The 25,798-nt window shown below is 40.8% G+C and overlaps 1 protein-coding gene across 1 annotated transcript in view; it reads right to left on the bottom strand.

Moving 5' to 3' along the window:
• Window positions 1-25,388, bottom strand: part of EPM2A (EPM2A glucan phosphatase, laforin) — a 41,291-nt gene extending 15,903 nt beyond the window's left edge. Inside the window, exons 1-2 of the mRNA XM_086744728.1 lie at window positions 25,091-25,388; window positions 11,157-11,331 (exon numbers count right to left, since the gene is read on the bottom strand). Coding sequence (XP_086600854.1) covers window positions 11,157-11,331; window positions 25,091-25,352 — 437 coding nt within the window. The 5' untranslated portion in view covers window positions 25,353-25,388. The remainder of the gene's footprint in view (window positions 1-11,156; window positions 11,332-25,090) is intronic.
• Window positions 25,389-25,798: the final 410 nt, after the last annotated feature.

Below are 25,798 nucleotides of genomic sequence, written 5' to 3' on the forward strand. Positions count from 1 at the left end.
ACACAAAATTAATAATCCTGATGGATGAGTTGCCATCCTCAAAGGCTGAGGCTGTAAGGGAGCTACTGAGAGACCCCATAGGACCCGTGTAAGTCTTTTTAACACAAAACTACAAAAATACAGTGGGATCTCTTGAAGAAGTCTTGGATGTCAAAAGGGAAAAAAATGAATTTGCCTTAAATTTTATGAACTAACAATGCTGTATTTTTTATTTAAGCCCAAAGATTCACATGAATTACCAAGGGTTATCTTCCCCCCCACCCTGATTTTTCTTTTCCTAGCAATGTCATTTCACTTGCTTGGAAATTGGAATTGCAGGTATTTGAATAAATGTACTAAAGTGATCTACTGTTATTAAAGTTTATGTTAATGTGTTTACATTCTCAGCTGAAGCTTGACTTTGTAAAACTTTACTTATACTGGTGCCATAGTTTAGCCCTGCCCAGGACCAAGCTACACAGTCTCTCACTCACTCCCCCCACCCTCCAGTGGGACAGAAAGGAGAACTGGTAAAGACAAGAAGGCAAAACTCATGGGTTGACATGAAACAAAAAATAAATTTAAAAGAAATAACAGAAGAAAACAAAACAGAGACAGAAAACAAATATAGTACAATAGCTCACAGCAAATCCTAACACCCAGTTTCCTCCCAAGTAGGAGCAGGAGCTTCCCCTCAGCACCCTCCTCACCGACACACTGAGCATGGTGTCCCATGGGGTGGAACAACCCTTGGGCCAATTTGGGTAACCTGTCTCAGCTGTTGGCTGATTGGTAACCTATCCCAGCTGTGTCCCCAGCCACAGGGGCCACCAGCTCCAGTTCCTCTCCCAGCTCAGGTGAATGTTAACTCCATCCTAGCCAGAACCAGGACAATTGGATAGCCTTATTACCTCGTCGACAAATATGTTTGAGACACTTTTTCCTCCTTTCATCTCACCAGATCCAAGCAACTTAGTATTACAAGAATCTGAGCAATCCAGTCTTCTGCAGTGAAAGCTCTAGAAGCCCAACATCCACACATACATCCTAGGGCCTAGCATCCAGCCCCTGAACCGAAAGACAGAGCAGTGAAGAGTCTTGCTGTTGGCCTACACCTGATGCATGGACATTCTGCATGAATGCTACGATCCTATTCCTGCTGCTCTTTACTCAATTAATTTAAATTATAGGAAGGGAGCGAGGGAGGAAGGGAGCTCCTAGTTCATTATTGATCTTATTTATATTCTTCATTTTCTTGTCTCTGTATTAAAACTGAAATGCACATTTCCCCTTTTTCCTCCTCTTGCATGCTTAAAATAATCTTTTCCATTATTAGGTTTTTCACATCAAAGAAAAAAGACGTTTCATTTAAACTTACAAACCACAGTGTCTATTGAACCAATAAAGAGGAAATCCATATTTCTTATAACTTGGCAACGTCTATGACATTTGACTCAATTTTTATCATAGTTCACAAGAGGACAGACATTAAACTTTTGAACAACAGCAGGGATTATGTGCCTGACTCCCTGAAATTAAATTTCCCAAAGTACAAGCATTAAAGGAAGGAACAAGATATTTTCAGTTCAGCCGCTTAATATGTTCCCTGGGAAGAAAAACACAGTTCATTTCTTTGTTTTTTTCTTTTTCTTGCAAAGAGAAAATTATATATGGGAAAATACAGCAGCAATTTGATAATCTCTATTTACTCTTGGGAAATAAAATACTTATGTTTCTGAGACAAACGTCAAAGAAACTAGAGCTACATTCAAGTTTCCGTTCTAATAAATCAATTTTTATCCTTTAAATAGGATTCTCCATATTTTTATACAGAGGAGCTTTTAAAAAATTGTCTTGCAAATATCTAGAGCATTTAAGCATGAAATCTTGCATTTATAAAAATTATTGACGATAGCAGTAGAATTCATAACTTAATAGCTTCAGCTTGCTACTCTTTTACATAAAGTATCTTTTACACATTCCGCGTTTCCTCTGAGTTGAAACAACTATTCAGTTGTTTATTTCAGATTTTTGTGACTTAAAGGTTACCTGTTTCAGAAATACAGTATACATTGAGCATGCAAACACCAAAGCAGGTGGTGTCACCTTTCATATCTGGGGACTGAAAACTCATTTTGAGGCTTTTTTTTTTTCTGTAAGAGTCAGCTGCTGGCTGCCTGGGCTAAACTGCCCTAGGAGATGTGCCTGCAAAAAAAAAAAAAAAAACAACCAACATGGGAAAAGTAGGCAGAGTGAGTCTGCACTGCAGATGCAAGTCCCTGGTTCAATGGTTTCACCAGTTGTAAATTACGGAGTTCTCTTAGTGAAGTTCTCCTGATGACAACCAAATACCTGAATTTACTCCCTCTTGGTAAAGTAAATAGCAATAAGGTTGAGTATGCAATCTCTGCTTTTGAAAAAAAAAAAAAAAAGCTTCTGCTATTTTTAAATAAACTATATTAAGAAATGCCAGCAATTACAGGGCACCAAATAAATGCATGTAAAAGCTAACAGGGAATAAATACCTGCAGGACAACTGGAATATCATCCTTGGTGAAAGAGTGATGCTACCCCTTCCCTGTCATCCCGGCTGTGAGCTAAATTGCCCAGGATTTCACAATCTCAGTCAATTTTGTTCACAGCCAGCAATGCCAGCAAATTGCTTTCCCATAGAGACAGAACTTTACTTTCTCACTGACAGCCTGAATGTTAAAGAGTAAAGAGGCAAGAAAAAGGGCTGAAGATCTCCGGAAGAAATACAGGCAATGGACAGGGAGGCACAGTAAAACAGAAAGAGAAATTAGAAGCAACAATTGTTTTTCCTCCCTAACAGTGATACCCCACATAAAATTCATATTTACTAGACTATCAACATTTGTCTGTTACATCCCACAGGGAAAACCAGAACAAATAAGTATGTTTACTCCTCAATGTTTTTTTCAGGGAGGGTTCTTGGTCTTCCTTCTGGTTTTTGCTCCCAGAACGACACAGAACCGTAATTTTTTCTTAAGAAGCAAGGAAATAGTTTTGTGCAGTAGCACACCTATGGGAAGATTGATTGTAAAGAGGGACCGTGGTTTTAAGCAAATGTTACCCATTAGCAGCCAGCTGATGAAAGGCGTTCACCTTCCCACGAACAGTCAGTCTCTGCTTGCTGTCATTTCATTAACGAAATACTCATTCCTCAACAACCACCCCTCTAAATAAATAATTCTCAATCAAATGCCCGTTTCAACTGCCACATACGAATGACAGAATGCTAAAGAAAAATTCAGAGAAAACGTCCAGTAAACCTCACAATGCTAAGCTCCCCTTGAGCTTTGTGTCCTATTGCCCACTCTCTGTTTAGAAATTACTTGGTTAAATTACTGCCTCTTCTGAGTTGAACTTCAGGTTTTTTTCTAAAGCATCTTGTAGGCCACAAGCTCCTGGTATGTGAATAAAAACCAGTTGCCTGTTACATGACATAAACGTTGAAAATTAAATATCAATATGAGGTGATTCTTGCTAACTGTAGTCACATAGGTTAAATTTTATATGAAATCTATTTGTCCTTAGAGGGAATGGGAATCTTAGAGATATTACAATACCTCGTTTGTCAGAGGTTAGTCTAGCATGTCTGGGGTAGTTAGGAGGAGTGGTAGAACAATGGTAGGTCCCAAACACCACCTGTAAAAATAGGCCCTGAGCCATCATTTTGGAGCCAGAAAAATCAAGGACAACGCGACCTTGTGCTCAAGACCGTATATGGAGATTTTAAGGAGGGGTTCAACCGGTGAATTCGAGGAGCATGCACTCTGACGACCCTCAAGACCACCAAAAGACCCTCGACTCAAAAGACTGAGCATGCGCAAGTGGGTGGGGAAATATTATAATGACTTCCAGGAAAGTTAATGTTTATGTGTAATATTTCTCAGAAATGTAGTGAATATGTATAACAGGTGTGTATTTAACCTGCGCTGTTGGATCGAACAGGTGCGCGCGCTAGGTGGAGTGATCCCCCATGCGCCCAGCGCTGCAATAAAGGAGTGTCTCCTTCTTAACTTCTCATTGCTGTTAAGGAGTTTTATACCAGATTTCGGTAATACCTCCATGAAGCAGGAGCCTGTCTTTGCCGTTTTCTCTCGCTCTGCCATCTCACCACACTCGGTTGCACACTGGTACCATTTCCCTCATCAGCAACATTTAGGGAAGCCAACTGGTTCTTCCTTAGCTGAGCCACGGGGCAGTTCAAAGGGCCCTGACATTACTTCCAAGTATGATTCAGAATGTGACTAGGAAAAAAACAACTTTTTCAGATGTGTAACATCCAAAAGATTTTCTTTCTCTTTCTTTGTAGGGATAAGGAATGGAAAGAACTTCACAATTCTCCTCTCCCTCACGACAGAGTTAAGAAAAAGAAGGCAAACAAGACTTCATAAAGGCGTTTTGGAAGCCATTTCTTTCTAGTACAATGAGAGCTAGGCATTACTTCAGGGATTCAGTAATTTCTGAAAAGTGGAAATATTCTCTGTTTCACTAGAAATACCCTAGTTTTCATCAAAAGTGAAATCCACACATCAGTGTGATGTGCTCTTACTGTGCTATCAAGAATTATTCTAATTGCTCTAATGACCTAAAGCAATATAAAGCACCACATTAAATCATTTCTAAAATATTATGCTATTAAAACATGAACTGTTCAAAGTTATTAATTTATCAATAATGCTGGAAACATACATTGCAGCTTTACAGAAAGAAGGGTAAACACTCAGAAAAGAAATATTAATGATGCCTGTCATTTGAAAAATTGCTGACATACAAATATTAATAGTTCAAAAATTTGCTAGTTTTCAGTCCCATTTGCTACAAAAATCATTCCCTCCCACAATTTTTTCAGATTCACATAGATAATTTACCAGTCACTGCCTTCACTTGACAATTCAACAGCATCACCCCAATGTCTAGACGGTATTTTGTGTCCCTCAGCCACTGCAGTACACAACAAACCCGGCAGCATGCTGGCTAGTAGGCATTCATCAGATCTAACAGGCCAGTCACTGTAGGTAGAAGTAATACTGGGAGTTCAAACTCTGATCACAGTCATGCAAAAATCTTTCATCTAAAAGCTGTGTCATTTTTTCTTCTGGTAAAATCTACACCACTCATTTAAATGCCAGATTTTGCTTGTTACTACGGCACATACAAGACACGTGATTAGAAATGAGTAACTGAGATCCACGAGAGCCCATTTCAAGCTCCTTTCGAGTGCTCAGCTGGTTCGTCACGGCGAGGGAACTGGAACTGCGCTGACAACAGCTATTTGCCAATACTCAGAAAAACAAAACGTGAAAAGTGAGTCTCCTCAACCCAGCGTATCCACGGTACTACACAGGTACCACAGTTTCTGACTGCACTGCTGGCACATCCTAACACTATTCCCGTGCACCATTTACGGGACTGGGAATTGCAGCTAACTCTCCAATAGCCTGGCTTAGGGTATCCCAGTCAGGTGCCATCCTGCCCATACAAAAATCACAAAACTTAGAAAAGAAGAATCAGTTTTCAAGTTTTCAGTCATTGTGGGATGGGCATTGTGTGGGGAGCTCATGAAAGGAGAATTTTTTTGTTTTGATGGGCATCAAATGTGGAAGAAAAATGCAATTGTTATCCAATACAGAGATACAGCCCAATTAAATAAATGTAAACAAATAAGGACTTTAAAAACTGATAAAATACCGACCTCATAATATGTTTGTCTTCTCACTCTTGCTGCTATTTCCTCACACTCCATCTCAATTTTCAAGAACTTAAATTAAAAAATTGCTTAAATTCACTTCTTACACTGATATGAAACCCATTTTCTTCACAGCTGAGACTAGGAAAAGCATTTCACAGCTCCAGTTGAGGGTGATATAGAAAAAAAAAATGAAGACACACATGGGACAGAGAAGAGAATTAATCTTTAAACTGCTATACAAAAGCTGATTCCCATTGGTAAGGAAAACTGGCTCTAATTTAGACTAGTTGAAGACTACAGTCCAGTATAATAAAACAATACTCAAACGAGCGGTCAAATATCCTAGTCCATGGGATAAACATATCACAAAATGTGGCTTAGAATATTTTCACTATTTAATGTATTAAATGGCCAGATAATTTTACAGTTAGAGCTCCAAGGACTGAAATTGAAGGCCAAATTCTTATTAAGTATTTTTAATCAGGATTATTTTACTAGAATACAAGTGAAGGCTTTTGTTCCAGAGCTCATTATTTCTTATTCTTTTCTGTAGTACCAAAAGTATTCTTTAGGCACAGGGGACAGCTAGCTCTCAGCTTTTAACAATAATTATGGTAATCTCCACAGACACCATCACCTCTTCTCCTAATTCATAACACAGGCATAAAGTATCAGTTCAGCTTTCTATTACAGGGGCATAGTACACTGCACTCTAAGGGGGTTTTGTGACCGCTTCCTCTTTGAAGCTTTTTTTATAATTCAGTAATAAAAAAAAATTACTTCAGAATTACACTTAAAACAGAAGGATATTTTATTTTGTGAAGTACTTAAAATTAGTAGGTCAGAAGAGACATTAAAGAGTAAAAATAAATAAAAGCGCGCTCTTTTGTATTTTTTTCCAGTTGCATAATTCAAAGCTAATTCTGAATTCATCCTGAACCAAGATGGACATTATTCATTAATACAGGCTAGGGATGGCACAGAAGATCTAGATGAAGATATCTAGCCCTGGTTGTCTACAAATAGGCACAGCAAAGCTCAATGCGTTGCCTAAGGACAGCTTCCCACTGACATCTGAGTTGTCCCATGACATCTGGAACATCTGCATGGGGCTCACAGATATGGCCAAAGAGCTATAAGAAAGCCTGTTCCCGAAGTGCAGCAGCTGGAGGCCAGACAGTAAACTCTAGAGCATCTCAAACGACACTAGACATCAACATTCAAGCAATCAGACAGGATGTTTAAAGTCTCATTATAGATCAATAGAGATCTCATCAGCATCACCAGCAGAGCTTGCAGACCAATTCAATTCTTCAGTTCTCTCTAAAGTAGACATCTACTTGCCAGCGAGTTGAATTGCGGTAAACAGACATATGAATTTAATGGTCTTAACGTCAAGCTGACATCCTACCACAGATGTGTTTAAGTATATCTTTATGTTCATCAATCCTAGCAGTGTTCTACCTTAACACCTTAGTACAATCAAGAGCATACATTTCATGTGACTCTCCTATCATCCCCACTTAACACTTAACTTAGGTTACAACTGGCATTACTATGGCAATGCCGAGGGAAACTTGTCTTACCAACAAGCCACAAAGCGTTTGTAAAGACTACATATATAATTAAGTCTAATTTGCAACCATAAAGAACCAACCAAACAAAACCAAAGTATTTCCAAGTATAAGGGTTTATTTTCTTTTATTTGTTGCTTTATTTTGTCTTAGGGAAAAAAAAATAGGGACATAAAAGCTGATGATAGGAACACATTTGTCAACTTCACAATGTCTTGGATTATATCCAGTTACAGGAACATCCCACTCGCTCCATAAATATCAAGTATCAGTATTTAATGGCTTTAACAACTAACTGCAAAAAAAGCTACCACAAAAACTACCTCAAAAAATTATTGTCAGGACCCAAAGCTATTCTGATGTAGTGACTCCTCCATTACATTCTTTTACATCTAAACCTGATCATGTATTTTCCTCTAAAATGTTTGGCAGCCCTAACAATGCTTCAGTTAGAGATTAGCTATTATTGTTGTCCGAGGAATTAACTTACAGAGTCCAGTTTAGCTGCATTTTTTACATGCAAAACATGTAAAAAAATATTTTTCTTCATCAGATTTATGAGGTATGACCCACAAAAAGCATATACAATGAATAGAAGTACAGTTATGAAAACAGTAAATTTGAAAAACATATTAAAAATTAGACACCATAGGTGGCATCAAAGTATACATCCTAACATGAAGAGGTGGCAGTCATACATCATATTCGAATGAGTAGGCAAAAACTATGGGAACTCACTACTTATCAGGGGTAGATTCGGGAATCTAAAATCAGGCTGAAAATAGAAAATTGTAAATACATGGCTTTTCCCCTCGGTAATACTCATTCCCATAGCACCTAATTCTGCCATCAAGCACCATTGTCTCCAACATATTATTTAAGGATTTTGTTATTTCCGTTGCCACTACCGCTCTTGCTCTTATTCAATTCCTTTCTTCTGAGAACTGCAGAGGTTATTATATAAATAATTAGGTATATAACACCTATGAATCAGGAAGTTCCACCTTTCTCAGATGGAACTGAAAGAGAGTTAACATGCCCCAGATTTACAAATTTTCTGAAGGCACCTTCTCACAGAAAAGATTACAATAACTCTAATTTGCCTTGGAAAATTACTGTGTCCTAAGTGAACTCCCCTGCAATTTGAAGGCATTTTATTGCAGTAATATCCAACCTGAAAGAGAAAGGGACTGCTCTTTTTTCCTGAATCAGATTCCGGTGATACGTATCATTACACGTCCAAAACAAGTGAACACTAATGCCACAGAGATAGCAGTCGTGACTCTGTAGCTGCAGGCAAACTCCATTTCACACTTAAAAATAACTAATGCAAGTCCTGCTATGCTTAAAAAACACGTCATATACTCTCCAACCTGAATGACCAACACAAAATGAGTTCTTTAAATAGAAGTTTAATCATAAATTCACTGGTTTATGAGCAAACACATCTGTACCGAATAGGAAAAATCCGATTCTTCAGAGCACTGCCGTCAGCCTCAGCATGACTCAAAATAATTTTTGGCAACAGCAGGAAGCAGGCGCTTTGCGTTCTGCTGCAGCCCTTTTAAAGTTTAAGCACATGTTTTATGAAGAAGCAAGGTGGTAGCGAAGCTCAGAGCAACTGTTCCTAATTGTGGTGATTAGACAGAAGACAAGTAAAATGAGTCTGAGGGCTCACGTAGGAGGCCATTTCGACAGAGAGAAACTTCCCTCTCCAGCTAATTTTGCATGGCAATCCTATTAAGTGGAGCAACGTAGAGAAGAGGCTCACATCAAAAGTTTTCACCGATAAATCACTTCTTTCCAGCTGCCACCATCCTGTAAAGATCCTACAGCCAGTGACAGGACTCAGAATTTCTGCTCATAAAGCTCCCTGTGGTATTGCTGCCTTCATTACTGAGCGGAAAAAAGTAACCTGAGCTGGATAACTACAATCTTTGCTTCTGTTTTGGGGGCCGGGGGAGGGGGAATGTTGTCTTTTTTTTTTTTTCCTTCTTGGTGATATTAATCTCCATAGTACTCTTCTGAATCAATAAATCAATTACAAAATAAAGGCATTTTCATCAGGTCACTTCAGCTGCTCTGCCAAAAAAAAAAAAAAAAAAAAATCTTAATTAGCCAGTATTTTGTTATAACCAGCAGAATGGTGAATCTGCCCCCAACTGTTAATAATTAAAAAGTCATTTAAGGCTGCCTATCTTCAAAGTATTAAAAATAATTATGCGACAGGACTGTTACGGGGTATGCTCACTTAATATAGCTCAAAGAAATGAGATAAGAATGACTTACTGAAGACATACATATAAGGTTGCCTTGCAATGAAGGTGTATGTGTGTGAGAGGGGAACGAAGGAGGAGATCCTCATCTGGGAAAGATTACACAACTCAGAAAATTTCCTCCAAATATTCTTTAGTGGAATCTGTGCTTTTTTACCTAATCTTAGAAACGTATAGTCATGCAGATAAAGCAGTATTAAATGGATCACTGCTGCCTCTGGATAGGAAGATAAGCTAGCCTTTGGTGCTTGGATACGTGCTGTCTGACAGCTGTTCTTCTTTCTCACAAACTTCCTCTAACAAGATTATTTAGGATTGACAAGCCTGTGCTCTGGAACAAACAAGATCTTTGCTCTGATAGGGCGCTGGAAACAGATGCTTAAGATACAGACAACAGTACTGTCTGTCAGGCGTATCATAGAGCTTGACGGAGTCTCAAGGAAAAGGTACCAAGGTACCATGAATACCTACATACATCTAACAGTGCTTATAAATCTGTACTATTCCAAAAGATAACCAGAGAAGGAAATCTCTCCCTCACACACTGCAACTCTGATGACAAAAAGACAATTCTGCTTCCTACCCTGTGAGAGGGTGGAGACGAAAGAGAAGAAACAGGAGACAAGATGGTGAGGCTGGAGTAGCTGAAACGGTAATCTGGAGAAATTCACAAAATGCAATGCTAAGACCTAATGAAAGTACAAGCTGGTTTGATTTATTCATAAAAGACATACCCCTTTGGGATCACCAGCTGCTCTGTAACCAGCTCCAGCTGTATGTGGCATATCAGGGCTGCCAGCATTCATGCAACCATTATCAACCAACAAACCTGCTGCCACACCCATGACTGCAGATGGGGAAAGAGTTACAAACGGTCCCAAATTCCTCAGTGTCAGTTTCTTCACTACCCGTGCTAAGGCTGCTGCTCTAAACACAGCCTGTACTTTATCTGCAGCCCTGAAGGGTGGGTGCCCATGTCTCTTTAGTCTCTTTAAGCTTTACCGTCTCCTAATTCAGGCCAAGATGCTCCACTGGTGAGGCAGTGCACTCAAGCGAACACCACAGAAGTACAAACATTTTAAGACTTGTCTAAGTTTTTGTACTTTCTTTTAAATGCACGCCCAGAAGCAGAAGTCATCTATAACAGCTGTCACTAATTGATTGCAGTTGCTGCTACACATAAGGAATAACGTGATGCCCTAAAGTTCTGGTGCTGGAATACATTCTTTTTGTTTCCCAGGAGATGTTCTTCAGCAAAATAATTCTAAACAAAACACATTACGTACACGCAGATTTATATGTGCATGTGCACAATCATTTGAAAATGACAGTTCCTCATGAACTTATCCATAAATTACCACTACTCATTTTCAGATGTGATGCAATTTAACACACTTGTACAGGCTGCGAATCCTTGAACTCAAATATCTCCTTTTTATTGCCAAATGTGACATTTAATTGCAAAGAGGCGTTGAATCTTCGTTAGACTTCACTGTTACATACATACTATCATTCACCACTTCAAATTCAAAGTTTGCTGATATTATATTGGTACAGATTTTCTGTTTGAATACTTGACACCAGCCAAGCCCTGCACTTTTCTTTTACCTGGAGTAATGGATAGCTTGATGTCCTGCAATATTAAAATAGAAGTCAGTTGTATGTTTCATCTCATCCGTATGTCCAGAGACTTCAATCCAATGTGCTACTGGGAGGCAGTAAACTCCATCTACTATGTTGCTCTGGTTGTAAACGCAACTTCGATCATGATGGGGCCCATTACCTAGAACAGAAGAAAGGACAATTGCAGGCTGGGTATCCGGAAAATCTTCCAAAAGATTTGCAGGAGCTGTGAACTGAGTATTTAAGGCCAGGAGCGGTGTTGGCTGCCTGTTCAAACTGCATTTCTCATAACACATTATTAAGACTGGAAATAGTGGTAACAGAGGTGCGGCCACAAAGCAAATGTTCAGCATTAAAATCAATTTTTGCAAATTATTTTTTAAAAGACACAGTAGAGCTGTACAAGACTGCCGAATCATCAACCATGGCACTTAAAACTTCAAGAATAATTGAATTCATTTAAGTTCCTCATTTGATGTCTGATAATACGTGACTTCAGTGTTTAATGTGTCTGCTGTGTGACCTCCCTCTTGGTGGGAGGCATCGCGGTGCCTCACTAAGCAAAGAGCCAAACTACGAGAAAGATCTCAGAGAAAGCACAGAGTACGGCCACGCAAGATCAGAAAGTTAAAACTGCAAACAAAGGTAGGACTGGTGACACTGGAGTTGACACCAGCTTAAGGTTTCAAGAGGAGAAACACTGATGTGGAAAGGCATCAAATCCCGAAAAAGAAAAGCAAGCAGGTGGCAGACAGCAACCCAGCAGCAATGAAGACCTCTTTCAGGTCTGCCCACACGCAGTAAAGTTGCCCAAAGTGACCCAGAGAGACACAGTCACATTGCAACACTGAGTGATCACGATTACCCAAAACAGCTTTGTCTAAAGTAAGAATTTTTTCTTACAGCTTTCCATTATTTAAAATCCATTCCCCTTCTCCTCTTACAGCAATAGTGTGAGCTTCAGTACAGAAAACCAATTTTTAATACTATGCCAGAGTAAAGAATTTGAATTGAACCGGGTCACGTCATCATTCAAAAGGTTATCTAGCCTCCAAAAATTCAGTACATGTATATTCTACCCCCTCTGCCATTTTTACATACTCATTGTAATACTAATTGCCATGTAGGAATTATTCTGCAGATTAGAAGTGACCCAGTCTACGGCTTGCTTTTAGTGTAAACCTGTTACGCTTATACATTATTGATGATGGTAGAACGTTTCTGAGTAAGATTATGCCCGAAGGAATACCCTCAATTTCACACTGCACGTAAATGCATGACCAGCTTCCAAGCACCACATTTAGGGAAATTTGCTAGAGCAAGAGCATCTTGGGAGATGCATTAATGCAACGATTAGAGAATAAGACTAACATTTAATAATAAAGCTCAATCTCCTTATTTCCAGATGACATGCAGCACCTTCTAACAAAATTGTGAAATATTATTATTTACCAAAAAGAAAATACTAGGCAGAAAACTATTTTCTCTTTCTGTAGTGCTGAGGCATTACATATCATAGACAACAGCAGGACACAGCTTTTGATAAATAAGGTGAGCAAGATCAGTATACATTAGCTCTTGAATCTACAAATCTTACCACTATGTTTTTATCTCACATTTCTAATCGTTTGCACATTCTTAACACTTTTAAGCAATATCTGAAGACAGCAGTATACATCAACAAATACAGCAGCATAACAAAACCTACGGATGTTTATGACACTTGACTTCATGCATTCACCAAAATCTTTATAACCACAAGTAACACATCTTGCCTTCCTCATTTTACTCTCTGAGAACTGTCCGTAGCAACGTGCATCACCATGACCCCGCCCAGCCATCACAAGGCTGTGTCTGATCCTCACCCCCACCCACCCACCGGCCAATGACCCATCCCAGCCTCAGCCCATGCCTGTCCCTGTCCCCAGGGAGGTGCTTGACACCCAATGTCCGAGGCTGCCCCAATGCTCCTGGGTGCCAGCCCTGTGGGGTGTCCCTGCAGCCCCCAGCCCCAGTCTCCAGGGAGCCACCTGCCTTCACTGCACTCTGGCAGTTTCGGACCACGTTCTCAGGATCTCTGGCTCTTTGCTACTCCCAGCCCTGTGCTTCCTTGCACATGGGCACCTCTGTGTGATGGGTACCCCCTGCACCTGACCCCTGTTAGTGTCATCATTCTGCCAAGAATTGCTAAAGAACCTGCCTGTCCCCGTGGTGACACCTTGCACACACTCTCGCTCCCTTGAGGACTTCCCCTTCCATTGCTCACAGCTGTTCCTCCTCTCCCATCAGGGTTTCTGCAGGAATTTTTTCCCATCGCAATCTATGATATCTCTCTCCTACTTAATTTCTCCTCTCCTCGAGGTGATGGTCAGTCCTACAAGAACGCCTCACTCTTCTTCATCTTGACGATCTCTGTTGCATACCTCCTGCTTTCCCGTTTCCAGCTGCTGCTGCTTGAGGTGCAATGTCTTTCGCCAGTTTTACTGTCCATCCTCTTCTCCTCCAGCTTTAATTCTTGGCTCTTTTTCTCCTTCCTTTTCTACCATCTGCCTTCTTAAATGGCAGTAACCTCCTTGCCTTGTAAGCTTCTCACCTTCACCATCATTCATTCCCTTACCTAGCCTGCAACGACACAGGGAAGCGAGGCCAAGAGTAAGTTGCCACAAGACATTTCTTTCATTTTCTCCCTCAAACAGGTTTTGTCAAATCTCATTCTGAAAAGCTTCCTTCTCTAATTGCTATTTATTGCTGTTGATTTTTCTGCGCCACTCAACCTCACCTTCCCGCTGTGGCCTACGGTCAAACCAGAATCTCAAAAGGTACGTTTCCGTTTCGGCTGTAATACTCAGGTAAACAATAACAGCTTGCATTCGTAACATTTTTCATGAGAATTGCACAGCTCTTTACCATTCCTTACATTTATACTGATCTACGAATTAATGACCCTCTTATTGAAATATGATGTCTATGCAACAGAATGTATATGAATATACATTCAACATACATATATTCCTGTATGTATATATATTCAGTATTTTTTGAATATATATTCAACAAATATAGTAATATAATTTCAGACAGAAAGGGAAGAGTGCTACCGTCTCCAAGAAATACTAATTTAGAGAACAGTATGATCCTACCGAACTGCTCAGGAGGCTGAATTCTCCATTCCCCTTGCAAGAGTTACAAAAGAAGGCAATTACCACAAACGATCAGGATCCCACCACCCAGGCAATATCCAAATGATACAAAAGCGCTTCTCACCACAGTTTGCTTCACAAGGCACATTTAACAAGTTTCAAAAAAAAGATAAAATTGTTGTATCAGTTCACATCATGCTTCTGCTAGCATCATTTGTTACAGGAAAACCGTAATTTTTTGAATTCCATAAAACAATAATGCAAGGAAACAGTTTCAGAAGTAGACACAGACAATATTTGGAGAAGTAATGTAGATCTCATCCATAATTTAGAGCTGCTATAACAGGGCTAAAGATTGAATTCTCTTAACTTTTATCTTCCAGAGTCGCTCAATGCAAAAATAAGTCAGCCAATGAAACCAACTTTCGTTCAAGGTAGCCGATCATAAACCATGTTTTAAAGGGAAAACAATTAGCATCACTTACATGTTCCGTTACACATTTGCAGAATGGAGAGGGCTAGGAAAATGAGGACAGGCTGGGTGATAAGCAGAAATCATTAACTGAGTAATCCTCAGTGACGAGCAGAAATCATTAACAGGATAATCCTCAGTTCTTCCTTCTCCACCCCTATATTTTTACACCTTTCCTCATGAGTTTCTGCTCTCTGAAGCAAGATGCATCAGCCCCATGGTATGAGGCACGTCCAGGCAAAACATGCCTTAGCCTCACCTTAGCCCCCCTTCTCTCTGCTGGTGGAGCGGGCTCCTTGCATCTCCTCTGGGGCAGTTACAGGACTCTGTCAGACTCAAAAGAGCTGGCCCAAGACTCCTCACAAGTAGAGGAAAAGTTCATGCCAAGAACAAAAAAGCTTTCAGAGCCAGAGGCAGGATAAAAATCTTACTCTCCCCTCCCTCATCATGACAGGCCAAGTGAAGTCTTTTCTGGATTTGGATCTCTGGAGTACGGGGACTATCCCATGGTGGGACAGGGCAGGGTGTTAGCTACAGGCAGTGACCAACAGCACCGCATGTCAAAGCCATCACTTGCTCACTCTTTCTCCGGCCCGGGGCTGTTTTGTGTGGTGGCTGGTTAGTCTGGGAGGAAGCAGAGCACCTGATGAAGGCAGTGGGACCGAGCTCAGCAGAACTCGATTCTTCTCAGTGCATCAGAAATGTGTGGCGGCCCTTTCCCATTTATTACCTTCTGCTCAGGCACCAGAGAGGAAAGACAGAGGCCAGTGCAGAGAAGTGCCATGAGACTGCATGGATGCAGAGTCTGGACATGTCTGCTCATGACTGAAGCTGCTCACACCCACACCAACTTCCCACTCCACTGATTTCCCCCACAGGTCCCAGTTATCTCCGTTATCTGAAAGGCCACCACACCTTCAGATCTTCTAAGTGACTTCCTAAGAAGCCAGACTCAGCAACCCTTCTGCACAGAAACTCAGCTTTGTTACTCCGTTCTCAAACACACAAAGCACTTCACAAAGTAACTTACCAAAACTGAAGGCCTAGTGCTGAAGTTTAGTTTCTGTACCTGAAGCTCGGGAAGCTCCTATCCACAAGCCGGGAAGGCTACCTGGACTGTGCTGGGCAACCACGGCTGTCAGGGTGCCTCTATATCACCGCCCAGCACGGCACAGCATCAGAGAATAGAGAACTTCCAGAGCTTAATCTGCCCCAACCCAACACGCTGCCAGGACCACAAGCACATCATGTCTTTACCAGCAACACAGCATGCACTGCTGGCCAGTCCCCTGCACAGACCGCTCACGCGGAGGCTGAACAGCCGGAGGACTTCGCACCCCTATTACAAGCTGGGTGCTCCAGACTTCACTCCGTTAGGAGGGAAAGAGCTTGAAACACAGCAGTGCTGAGTGCGGGGGCATGCTGCAGAATTCCTGAAGAGCTGCGAGGCAAATTCTCACCAAAAGGAACCCTTTGGTCCACAAATGGTTGATGTAAATACATCTGTCCCCTTACACTGACTAGTCTCCCCAAGCTTACCCAAACCTTGTACGAAGACTTCAAGATACTTTGAACAAACCCCTCAGGACTCCACCGGCCTCCAGAGCAGGAATTCACCACAACTCCCATTTAAACACCCTGCTCGGACACAGCAGCTGTGCATATCCTCACCTGCATTCCCAACTCACATGTTGCTCACAGCACACAGCACCAGACCACTGGGTAGGCTTACAGCTACTTTTAATAGGAAATAAACAATTATTTGGATGAAATGTTTTGGTTGTTTATTTTTTTAATAGCCAAGAAAACTCAAATGCGGCCTCAAAGACTTGGGGGGATCTTAACAGCATTTCAACTTTTCTGTTCCTAGAGCCAGTAGTAAAGCAAAGAAAATCACATCTGTTTTACACTGGCCTGTTCATCTTTGCAGAAAAGCAAACAAAGACAAATGCCCTTGGAGAAAGGGCAATGCACAACAGGAAACACTTGTTTTTACAGCCCAAACCACTTCTAAATTAGTCTTCTTCTCCATCTTATTTTTATTCATATTGTTCCAAGGGGCAAAACATTGGTTTAATTATTTATTTTTGGGAGGGAAATGCACAATCATTTGAAAACACGTAAAATTCCACCATAAAAAAAAAAGAGTGAGTTAAATATCTGGACAGTACTGATCCTCCTGTTAATTGCTCACGTGGACTTTCCTAATGAAGGAATTCGGAAGACTTTGTTAGAAAATACAAGTCCTAGCTTAACTGATAGGGTAGCACTCTTTCCTTCAATAAGGTCCAAAATGATGGTTTTTTAATTCTGTCTTTGTGACTCTTCACAGCAAAAATGCTTATCTGAAAGAGAAACGTAAAAATAAGTTTCTAGGCATTCAATTATAAAGTGGGTGCTTTGGCAACCCACTTGTTGTGCTCTCTACTGTGGATGGCTGTGCAGTGAAATCCACGGATGCAGGCAGGGAACTGCCGAAGAACAAAGCAACCAAACAAAAGATTAAAACCAAAGATCTCCGCATAAGCGAGAAATGGCACTGGCAAAGGACAGAGACAAGAAGGAAACAAAGGAAAAACAGGTTAAGAAATATCAAGAAAAGGACATCCATAGGTCAAGAACTGGAAGAAGATAAGCAGGGACCAGAAGAGGATCTTCTGAAATTTGAGCTAACCACATGAAGTGACAGAACACAACGAAAAACCTTCAGTTACTATTTTATTACAGCTGTACAGCAGGGATGAAAAAAGTATAATCCAACAGTCTGCCAACAGCACAGACTCAACTTGACACAGAGCACAACTGCACACAGATTGCATAATGTTCTGGAAGAGTCACACTGGTGAAATTATCAGCTTGATCTTAAAAGATAATGAGCAAAATCTGGGTCAATGAAATTTCTCAGCACCATTAAGTGTGGTGAAGAAAAAAAACATGAATGAACGAAAAAAATAAGACTGCCTCTTCCACTGTCTCTGCAGAGCTCTTTGCGGCAAAGCTACTTGGTGTACTGCTCAGCCACAGCTCTCCCCGCTACTGGCTCGTTGCATACCTTGCTGGAAGTTGTTTGTTTTTTTTTTCCTGTTTTTTTTTCACTGTGTGAGGGAAGATATGTAGAAACTCCAGGGCACAGCAGCAGCTGTAGAGGCGATACGCCTCTCATCCTTGCCTTTGCCAGACACCATGCCAAGACCAACTGCTTCCAAACCTCCAAACCCCAGTAATGTTAGCGTGTTTCTCAGTTCACTGCTACCTTTGAAAAACCATCAGGCTACTTAAATGACCTTAGATATGCCCATTAGCTTCAGTGGCAACTAACAAATCCAAACAGGAAGCAGCCAGGCAATTTTCAGATCACCTGCTTACAAATAAGTAAGAGCAAAGAGTTATTCTTTGAATGAACCATTAAGCTTTACACGTCAAATCAAAATTTCAAGTATGCTTAAACATTATAAGTAATTACATTTGAAATACTAAGCAAGGTCCTTTAACAAGGTAAATGAACATCTTGAGCTCATGCTTAGAAATCCCACTGGAAGAGTTTAATGCATTATCAACACTCGGGGGGCAGAGGAATGGGGAGAGGTTGAGGAATAGATTTTATTTTTTTTTAATAGAAAAAGGAACTAGAAAAAACATACAGAAAAAAGCTCTCTGAAATAAGGATTTCAAAGATTAAGTACTTGCTAGTATCCTTACCTTTCATACTAACATTAAAACAAAGAAAATCCCGAAGTCCTACTTTGGACACAATTTTCAGTTATCTGAGTGTGCTACTGCATGGCGTCATTATCAGACATTGCTCTAGCTGGACTTCCATCACTACACTTACAATATTCAAATTTACTTACCTTTCACACCGGGTTCTGTCATCAAAGTCTCCCTGCTGCCTAACTGCTTGAACAAAATTCAATCTCTGATGTCTTGAAATAGGATCTGTTTCAATCAAACTAAGGCTGAATTGGTATCGATTGTTAAAAAACCAGAGAGATGGGAGGCTGAATTCCTGTCTCTGGAACTGAGCTAGGTGAGGTATTTTGTCAGTCTGAGCCTGCCACAGGCTCTTAGACTGGAGTTCCACCTTCCTGAGGCCTCAGTAGTGCCCCTGCATAGCTGCCCTTTGCTTTTACACCTCTGACAAGTAGCACCAAGTGACACATTTTAATTCCTTATGTCATGTACTAATCCTTACTCATATGCTTAATAAAAATATACTTACTCTGCTTTTTAATGCTACTTTTTCTGCTGTAAATAAACTGTTTTTCTTTTAGATTCTGAAAAAAGTAGGTGAATTTCTTGTATTACTTAAATACATAATATAAGACAAAATTTGACACATCTAGTTCACTAGCACCTTCTTCATGACTGGTTTAATTTTCAGAAATGTTTCCTTGCATTTGCCAGCCCAAAAGAGATATAAAAAATCACATTTATTTTCTACCAGACTTAAAGCAGACTGCTTCAGCTTCTCATTTGGTAGGGCTAATATATAGAAAATATATATATAAGCAAGGAAACAAGTTTTAAATTCATTAAAATCCAGGCTGAAGTCAAGATTTTTTACTCTATTAGTCTACTCCTAAGAGAATTCTTTTTATAGATTTTTTTTAATTATACCAGAATTAGAACTAAATGGTTTACAAGAAAGACCTCCTCAGTACTTAACGTTGTTAATCAACAACACTTTTTTTTTCTTTTTTTTTTAATCAGAGATGACAAAATAAGGTTTTTCAAAGGCAACTTTCAAAACCATGTATTTTATTTCTCTCTCTAGCTCTGCTTAGGCACAGGTGTTTCTCAGTGGGAGCTGCTACCATACATAAGAGTTTTTAGACAAATGCCCAGCCTAATGATGTAGATTAAGCCAGAGAAAATCAACTAAAAGGGAATTCAGCCCATGTGAAAAAGAGGTTCTTCTCAGACGGATGGTGGAAATAAGAATAAAGGAAATGCAGACAATAAAATAATGGCTGATAGCAACAAAATGTATCATGTCATACAGTCTTCCTAACTGCCTTGATACTCTCTATGGCAGTGTACTGTATATTACTGATTGTTACTTTTTACTAGACCAGAAAAAACTACTGAATTATAGGCAGGAAACAAGCTGCATATAGTAACCATGGCAAAATCTTAAGCAAGGTATCACCACAGTTACTGTACTTATCACTTCTCACTGCTTCTTGACATTGAAAAGAAGTTCTTGACTTGTATCGCACGCTGCTGTCACTTGGAAGTGAGGGCAGGGAGTGAAGTGGTGGATAGGAAAAATAGTAAATAAATACAATAGTTGCATAAACAATGCATTTATTGTCATTTTACCATTATAACCACAAATGCTTTAATTAAGCACTCAGAGCTAGCCCTTGACTATCCCTGCAGGTAGGAAACCACGCATACCTGCCAAATCCAGAGGAATGCATGTGTACATACTTATTTTTATTCTTCTAATTTAGCAGTTTCATGGGCAATTCTCCATTGTTTTATTAATCTCCAGTAGTCTGCTGGTTAATAGTGACATACAGAGAGGAAATAATGAAAAATTTGCTACCAATTGTACCATAATCCATGCCAAGTGAATGTCTTGAAGGGGTTGAAAACAAAACATCAGGAGCTATTGCACTTTGTAAACAGTTTCTCTCCATTCATTAAAGAGGTATTGGGTAGCAGGTTTCAGAGTTATCCACTTTTATTCATAAAGTTTCCTCACATCTGAAAAGTGTTAAACATCCAGCATTGTCCAGGAAGCAATAGCCTTGCACAAACAAAATGCATTACAATTATTCAACTGTCAACATCCAATTGTGCTTTACGTTCCTTCCCTGTCACCATCTACTTCAGAACAAGACTGGGATGGAGGAAGCAAGTAAAGCCCTGGATTATTTTCAAAAGGCGAACCGATTACAGTAAATACTGATGAAATGTGCAAGCAGCTGCAAGAAACGAGGCAGTCAGCGGCTATATACAGGTAAAATGGCGACACCCAGTGGGAACAATACTACACAAAACATCGGCATTAAAAGAGGCATGAAGAAGTGTTATCCTCTCCAGGTTTTTATTTTTTTAATAACAGAACTGCTACCTAATTTGAGGATCTGCAGATTACCTGTGGGAAAGAAAGAAAGAGATGCATCTCATTTACAAAAAAAAAATTATGTTCCATCCAACTGTACTTCTCCAGAATGGCCTCAAAAGAATTTTTATGATGCTTTATCCTGCTATGGCTTAGCCCCAAATATTTTTTATTCTGTTACAATCTCTCCTCTCAACTTGAATGGAAATTGGTATTAACTTCCCATACCGCTTTTAAAAAATTGCCCCCATTAAAATAAGAAATTAAACCCATTTTGTTCCACAGAGTTCCACGGACGCCAAAAGTGAGATTGGTTTAGGTTTCAACATACTACAACTTTAAAAATAAAATTTTAATGTACCTTACTATCATCAATGTTTTCAGCCAATCAAGTGCTCGACCCTTGAAAGCTATGAGTAAATTTAACTTCTGATATTTTCACTAATAATATTAAATATTATTATAACATAAAATAAAAATAAAACCTTTCTCACTTCAGAAATGTACCAGTCGTTTTGAACTGTCATCAGAAGTGTACCTTGTCCAACAGATGGCTTGAACTGTAACTAACAAGCTCACAGAAGCATGAAGTGGAATGTTGGAAGCTCAACACAGGCTGTGTAACCTAACTGTTACTAATCCAAACTGCGTTGTACTGTTTGTTTTGGGCCCCCCAAAAAAACCACAGAGAACAAGAGCAGCAGGTATGTGCAAACAAGACATCTCCTTTTCTCTCCTCTCTGCTCCTCAAAACTAGAGATTTTTTTTTTGAAGGAATAAGGCTCTGTTCACTTGCACAATTTACTGGAATGTAGGCTGATCCTGCTTTTCAGCTTTAACTGACAACACTGTATCTCTCAAGCTTCAAGCAAGCACCAACTACACCAAACTCATGGTTATGTGAAAACAGATCAACATTGCAGAATATAAACTTATAGCTTTTATATATATTTTTTTTCCCTTCTTAAGACATAAGGTGTCAACAGACTGTATTCCATCATCCCAAAATACAGCTTGGAGCATGCTTAGTAACTCCTCTGTCCTTTTATGGAACATGTATCTTGTACGGTACCTACAGTTTACCTAGACCAGAGTAAAGTGGAAAAAAAGGCATAGGTGAGTGTTGAAGTATAAATTCACAAAAATAAATTCAAGCGTAAGTTTGATCTTGTATTTATTTAGTTTTGACAGCAGACACAATATACTTTTACTTTCCAAGCTGAAAGAGGGAGAATAAATAAACTCACTTCTGAAGAATCTACATCAAAAACGAAGTACACAGAAAGACACAGCGGATGCAGTTGGGGCGGGGTGGGGGGGAAGTATACAGATTCCTTTTTTCTTCTTTTAATGGGTAAAGCTATGCCCAGTTTCTAAAGCTCAATATAATCAACTTGTTTTCCACAGATGCTGTAGAATACTTAAAAACCCTCCTGTATAACAGGCCTTTCAGCTGAGCTCACAACAGGCAAGCAAAATACCATCCCTGAAGAAACCTCACTTGGGCCAGAACGCATACAGGAATCACACAATTTGAGCCAGAAGAGCCCAACGGCTTTGAGTTACAAGCCCTCAGTGCGGCACCATCACCCTGGGACAGCAGAGGTAAGCATTTGACTCCTCAGGAGGACAGGGAGTGTCCTCTCCCACCTCATCCTCCTACAGAGGGGGGAATTAGTTCCCTCCTGACATAAGCAACAAGCCAACAACTCTGCCCTCCCACAGGCCAAGCCTTGCCTGAAGGCTTCCTACCAGACCTCCTGGCAGAACCCAAAAGCCACAGAACACTGGCCCATGACTTCGACTCTTCTGGCCCACAGAAACAGATACCCTCACTTTATCTTTCAGTTTCCTGACTGCGTTGGAACAGCTGTAAGGATGAAATTGATACTCAAACCATACGATGCACCATGTACAGGAGTGTTACAAAAATAATACACAATACTAGTGGAATTCTCACATGAAGTATACTAATCAAAAAATTGGGAGCAATTGTCTTAAATATGGCAACATCTGACATCCATAATTGGACAGGAGTTTCCCTGGTTACAGATGAATGCCTCAACTCATAAATTCAGAGCAAGTATCATCCTGCCCCTTCCTCTATCCCTCCTGACCATGTCTTCAAAATTGCAGATGTTCTGTAACTGCTAAATGTCTCCCAGAGCACATTTTCATTCTAAACACATAAGATACTAAAGAGCCAAAGTACAGCATTTGCTTATCACCAAAAAAAAAAAAAAAGTTTTGTTCTATTTTTTAAAAAAGGTAGTTGTCTTTTCAAACTGTGATTTTTACAAGAACAAACAGATGACAGACAAACATTCATTGATCTTCAGTTGAAAAAAGATTAAATAATTAAAGCAAATGACATTTAAAAAGACTGCAAGATATTACTTCATTATTGGATAGAAAAACATCCTTAAGCTCCTTTCATGTAATACATGAAGAACAATAAATTTCAGAGTTTAAGCAAATTTAGTTCTTTCCGGTAAATAACAACTTAGAAAAAAATGGTTGATATGAATGACTAATTAAAAAAACCCTCTGCATTTGGATGGTATGCCTGTTTGTTTTCTGTCATTCTAGCTAAGCAACAAGCTCAAACTGCTGAGCATTCACAATGACAAGAACAAAATCCCACACAGGTTAATGCTAAAACTGTATCAGTAGCACTACTGCCAAACCACAAAATTGGTACTACTCAACAGACTACACTTACTGAATGCTCTCCCAGATACAGACAAGTACCTCGAGATATCACTACTCCCAAACTAGACAGTAACCATCACCTTACGATTGCCGATTCTCTACAGACTGGAACACTCATTATTATTATTATTATTTCTATATTCTGTGTGGTGAGGACCTCTTTATATACCAACATCACCGGCACATTATGTATAACTTGGCATCATCAAAAGAGACTCAACTCTGCTTCCTTGGACAGATGTAAAGATTTTTATTCCAAAAATTCACTTTTCCTGCATTTCTGCAAAAGAAAAACATGGTTAAAAGAGGCAGAACATGCTATTTATTTCAGCTGCTAAATAAAACAATTACTATTACATGGTGTAAATAGTACTTCATGAGGTAAACTTCCCTGAACGTACCATTAACACGTAGTCTTTTATTAGTATAAAGAAGAAACAAATGCAACAGTTACGACAACATGCATGTTTTAGCCTATACGACAGAATGGCAGTTTAAAATGTGATGTGTATTCTTAAAATGGATGAAGAGCAACTGCCCTACAATGTGTTATTTCAGTATAGGGATTACAAAATCTTTTTATAAGTTGAAGAAACCCCTCACAAATTACCTACTCATCTTACTTTCACAAAGTCCAATGCACTCCTCAGTGACAAGAGGTATATTTAGAGCCTCATTTGACTCGGCATACAATTGCATGAGTGCTCTCTTTTATTTAAGATACTTAAATTAAATATACTAGAATAGTACATGGAAACTGACGGAAGTTATTCAACACTGACAACACAGAACAGGAGAAAATCATGGCAGAATCGCTACTGAAACAGCAAGACAACTGGAAAAGCTGTGACAGAACTCTTCCCTTTTTTTCAGCAATTCTGATGGTAAAATTTACCAGCCTGAAAATGCCATCGTGACATTTCAGCTTACTGAAATAAAGTAACAAATCACAACTTTATGCATAAGTGGGAAATTCTGAGCTCCTTACTTCTGGGGAAAGAAAGAAAACAAAACATCAGGATCAACGGATGCCTAAAGTAAGGGGGAAAAAAATGCAACTGTTTCAGAGAACTTTTACCAATCTAGAAGAGCAGCTTCTTCCTGTATTCGCTCTCCTCCACCACACAGTTAAAAAAAAAAAAGTGTTTTTGTTAGCGAGCGCTCACGTCATGTCACGACAGCCCAGCAGGTTCCACCTGCAAGGGTAACTCGGGCCTTCCCCGCACAGGACGTGGCCGGCGCCTCCCGGCAGCACCCAGCTCAGGGCACGGCCCGTTTGGCGGGGACACCCTCCCGGGGCAGCGGGCAAGAGGCGGAGCTGCCGGAGCCGCCAGCACGGCAAGCGGTCCCTCAAGGAGAAGAGCTCACAGCTCCGCTCCGGCCCCGCAGAGCCACCCCACGACCGCCCCGCTCCTCCTGAGGGCCGGCCGGGCGGCGCCGGGCCCGCCCTGCTCACGCTGCGTCCGCTCCGCCCCACCGGTGACCGGTCCCGGCTCTCCCCAGGCTCTCCCCATTCCGTTACCTTCCCAGAGGAGGTGGCCGCCCTGCCGCCGGAGGAACTTGTACCAGAAGGTGCCGGCGGCGTCCTCGTCCGGCAGCACCACCTCGGCCAGCCACAGCGCCGGCTCCTGGGCCGGCAGCGCGGCGGTAGGCCGCGCCGGCTTCATAGGCACGGCGCGCTGCGGGTCCCACTGGCCCAGCTCCGGCCGGGAACCGACCACCAGGAGCCCGCCGCCGCCCTCCGTCATCCGGGCCGGTAACACCACACCGAAACGGAACAGCATGGCGGGCAGCGGCCTCCCTCTGAGGGCGACCTCCTCCCTTCGACCGCCCCGCCGCCGGGGGGCAGCGCCGGGCCCGCACTTCCGGCCGGGGCCGGGGGCCGGCGCTCGGTTCGCGGAGTGGAAGTAGCCGAGCAGCGGCTCGCTCCGTCAGGGTTTTGTTTTTACGATGCTTGTGTAGCTGAGGGGTCTTCCCTCCCAAAATACCGGTTGGGAGGTAAAACAATACCAACCCCCGGATAGCCTCCTAAGATTAGGCCGGGAGCGGAGAATTATCTCTGCGGGTAAATAGTGGGTTTCCGGGCTGCAAAAGGCCACACGTTGTGTATATTGACTTTAGCGAGGGAGTCCGATTACTTCGTTAAATGAAGCTACTGCAATTACTCCTGAGAGGCCAGACTTAATTTAGCGCAACGAACACATCATTAAATAACTGCCGTACGTGGGGC

This window comes from Chlamydotis macqueenii, chromosome 3 (genome assembly GCF_036417535.1).
Source record: "Chlamydotis macqueenii isolate bChlMac1 chromosome 3, bChlMac1.mat, whole genome shotgun sequence".
Classification (NCBI taxonomy): domain Eukaryota; kingdom Metazoa; phylum Chordata; class Aves; order Otidiformes; family Otididae; genus Chlamydotis; species Chlamydotis macqueenii.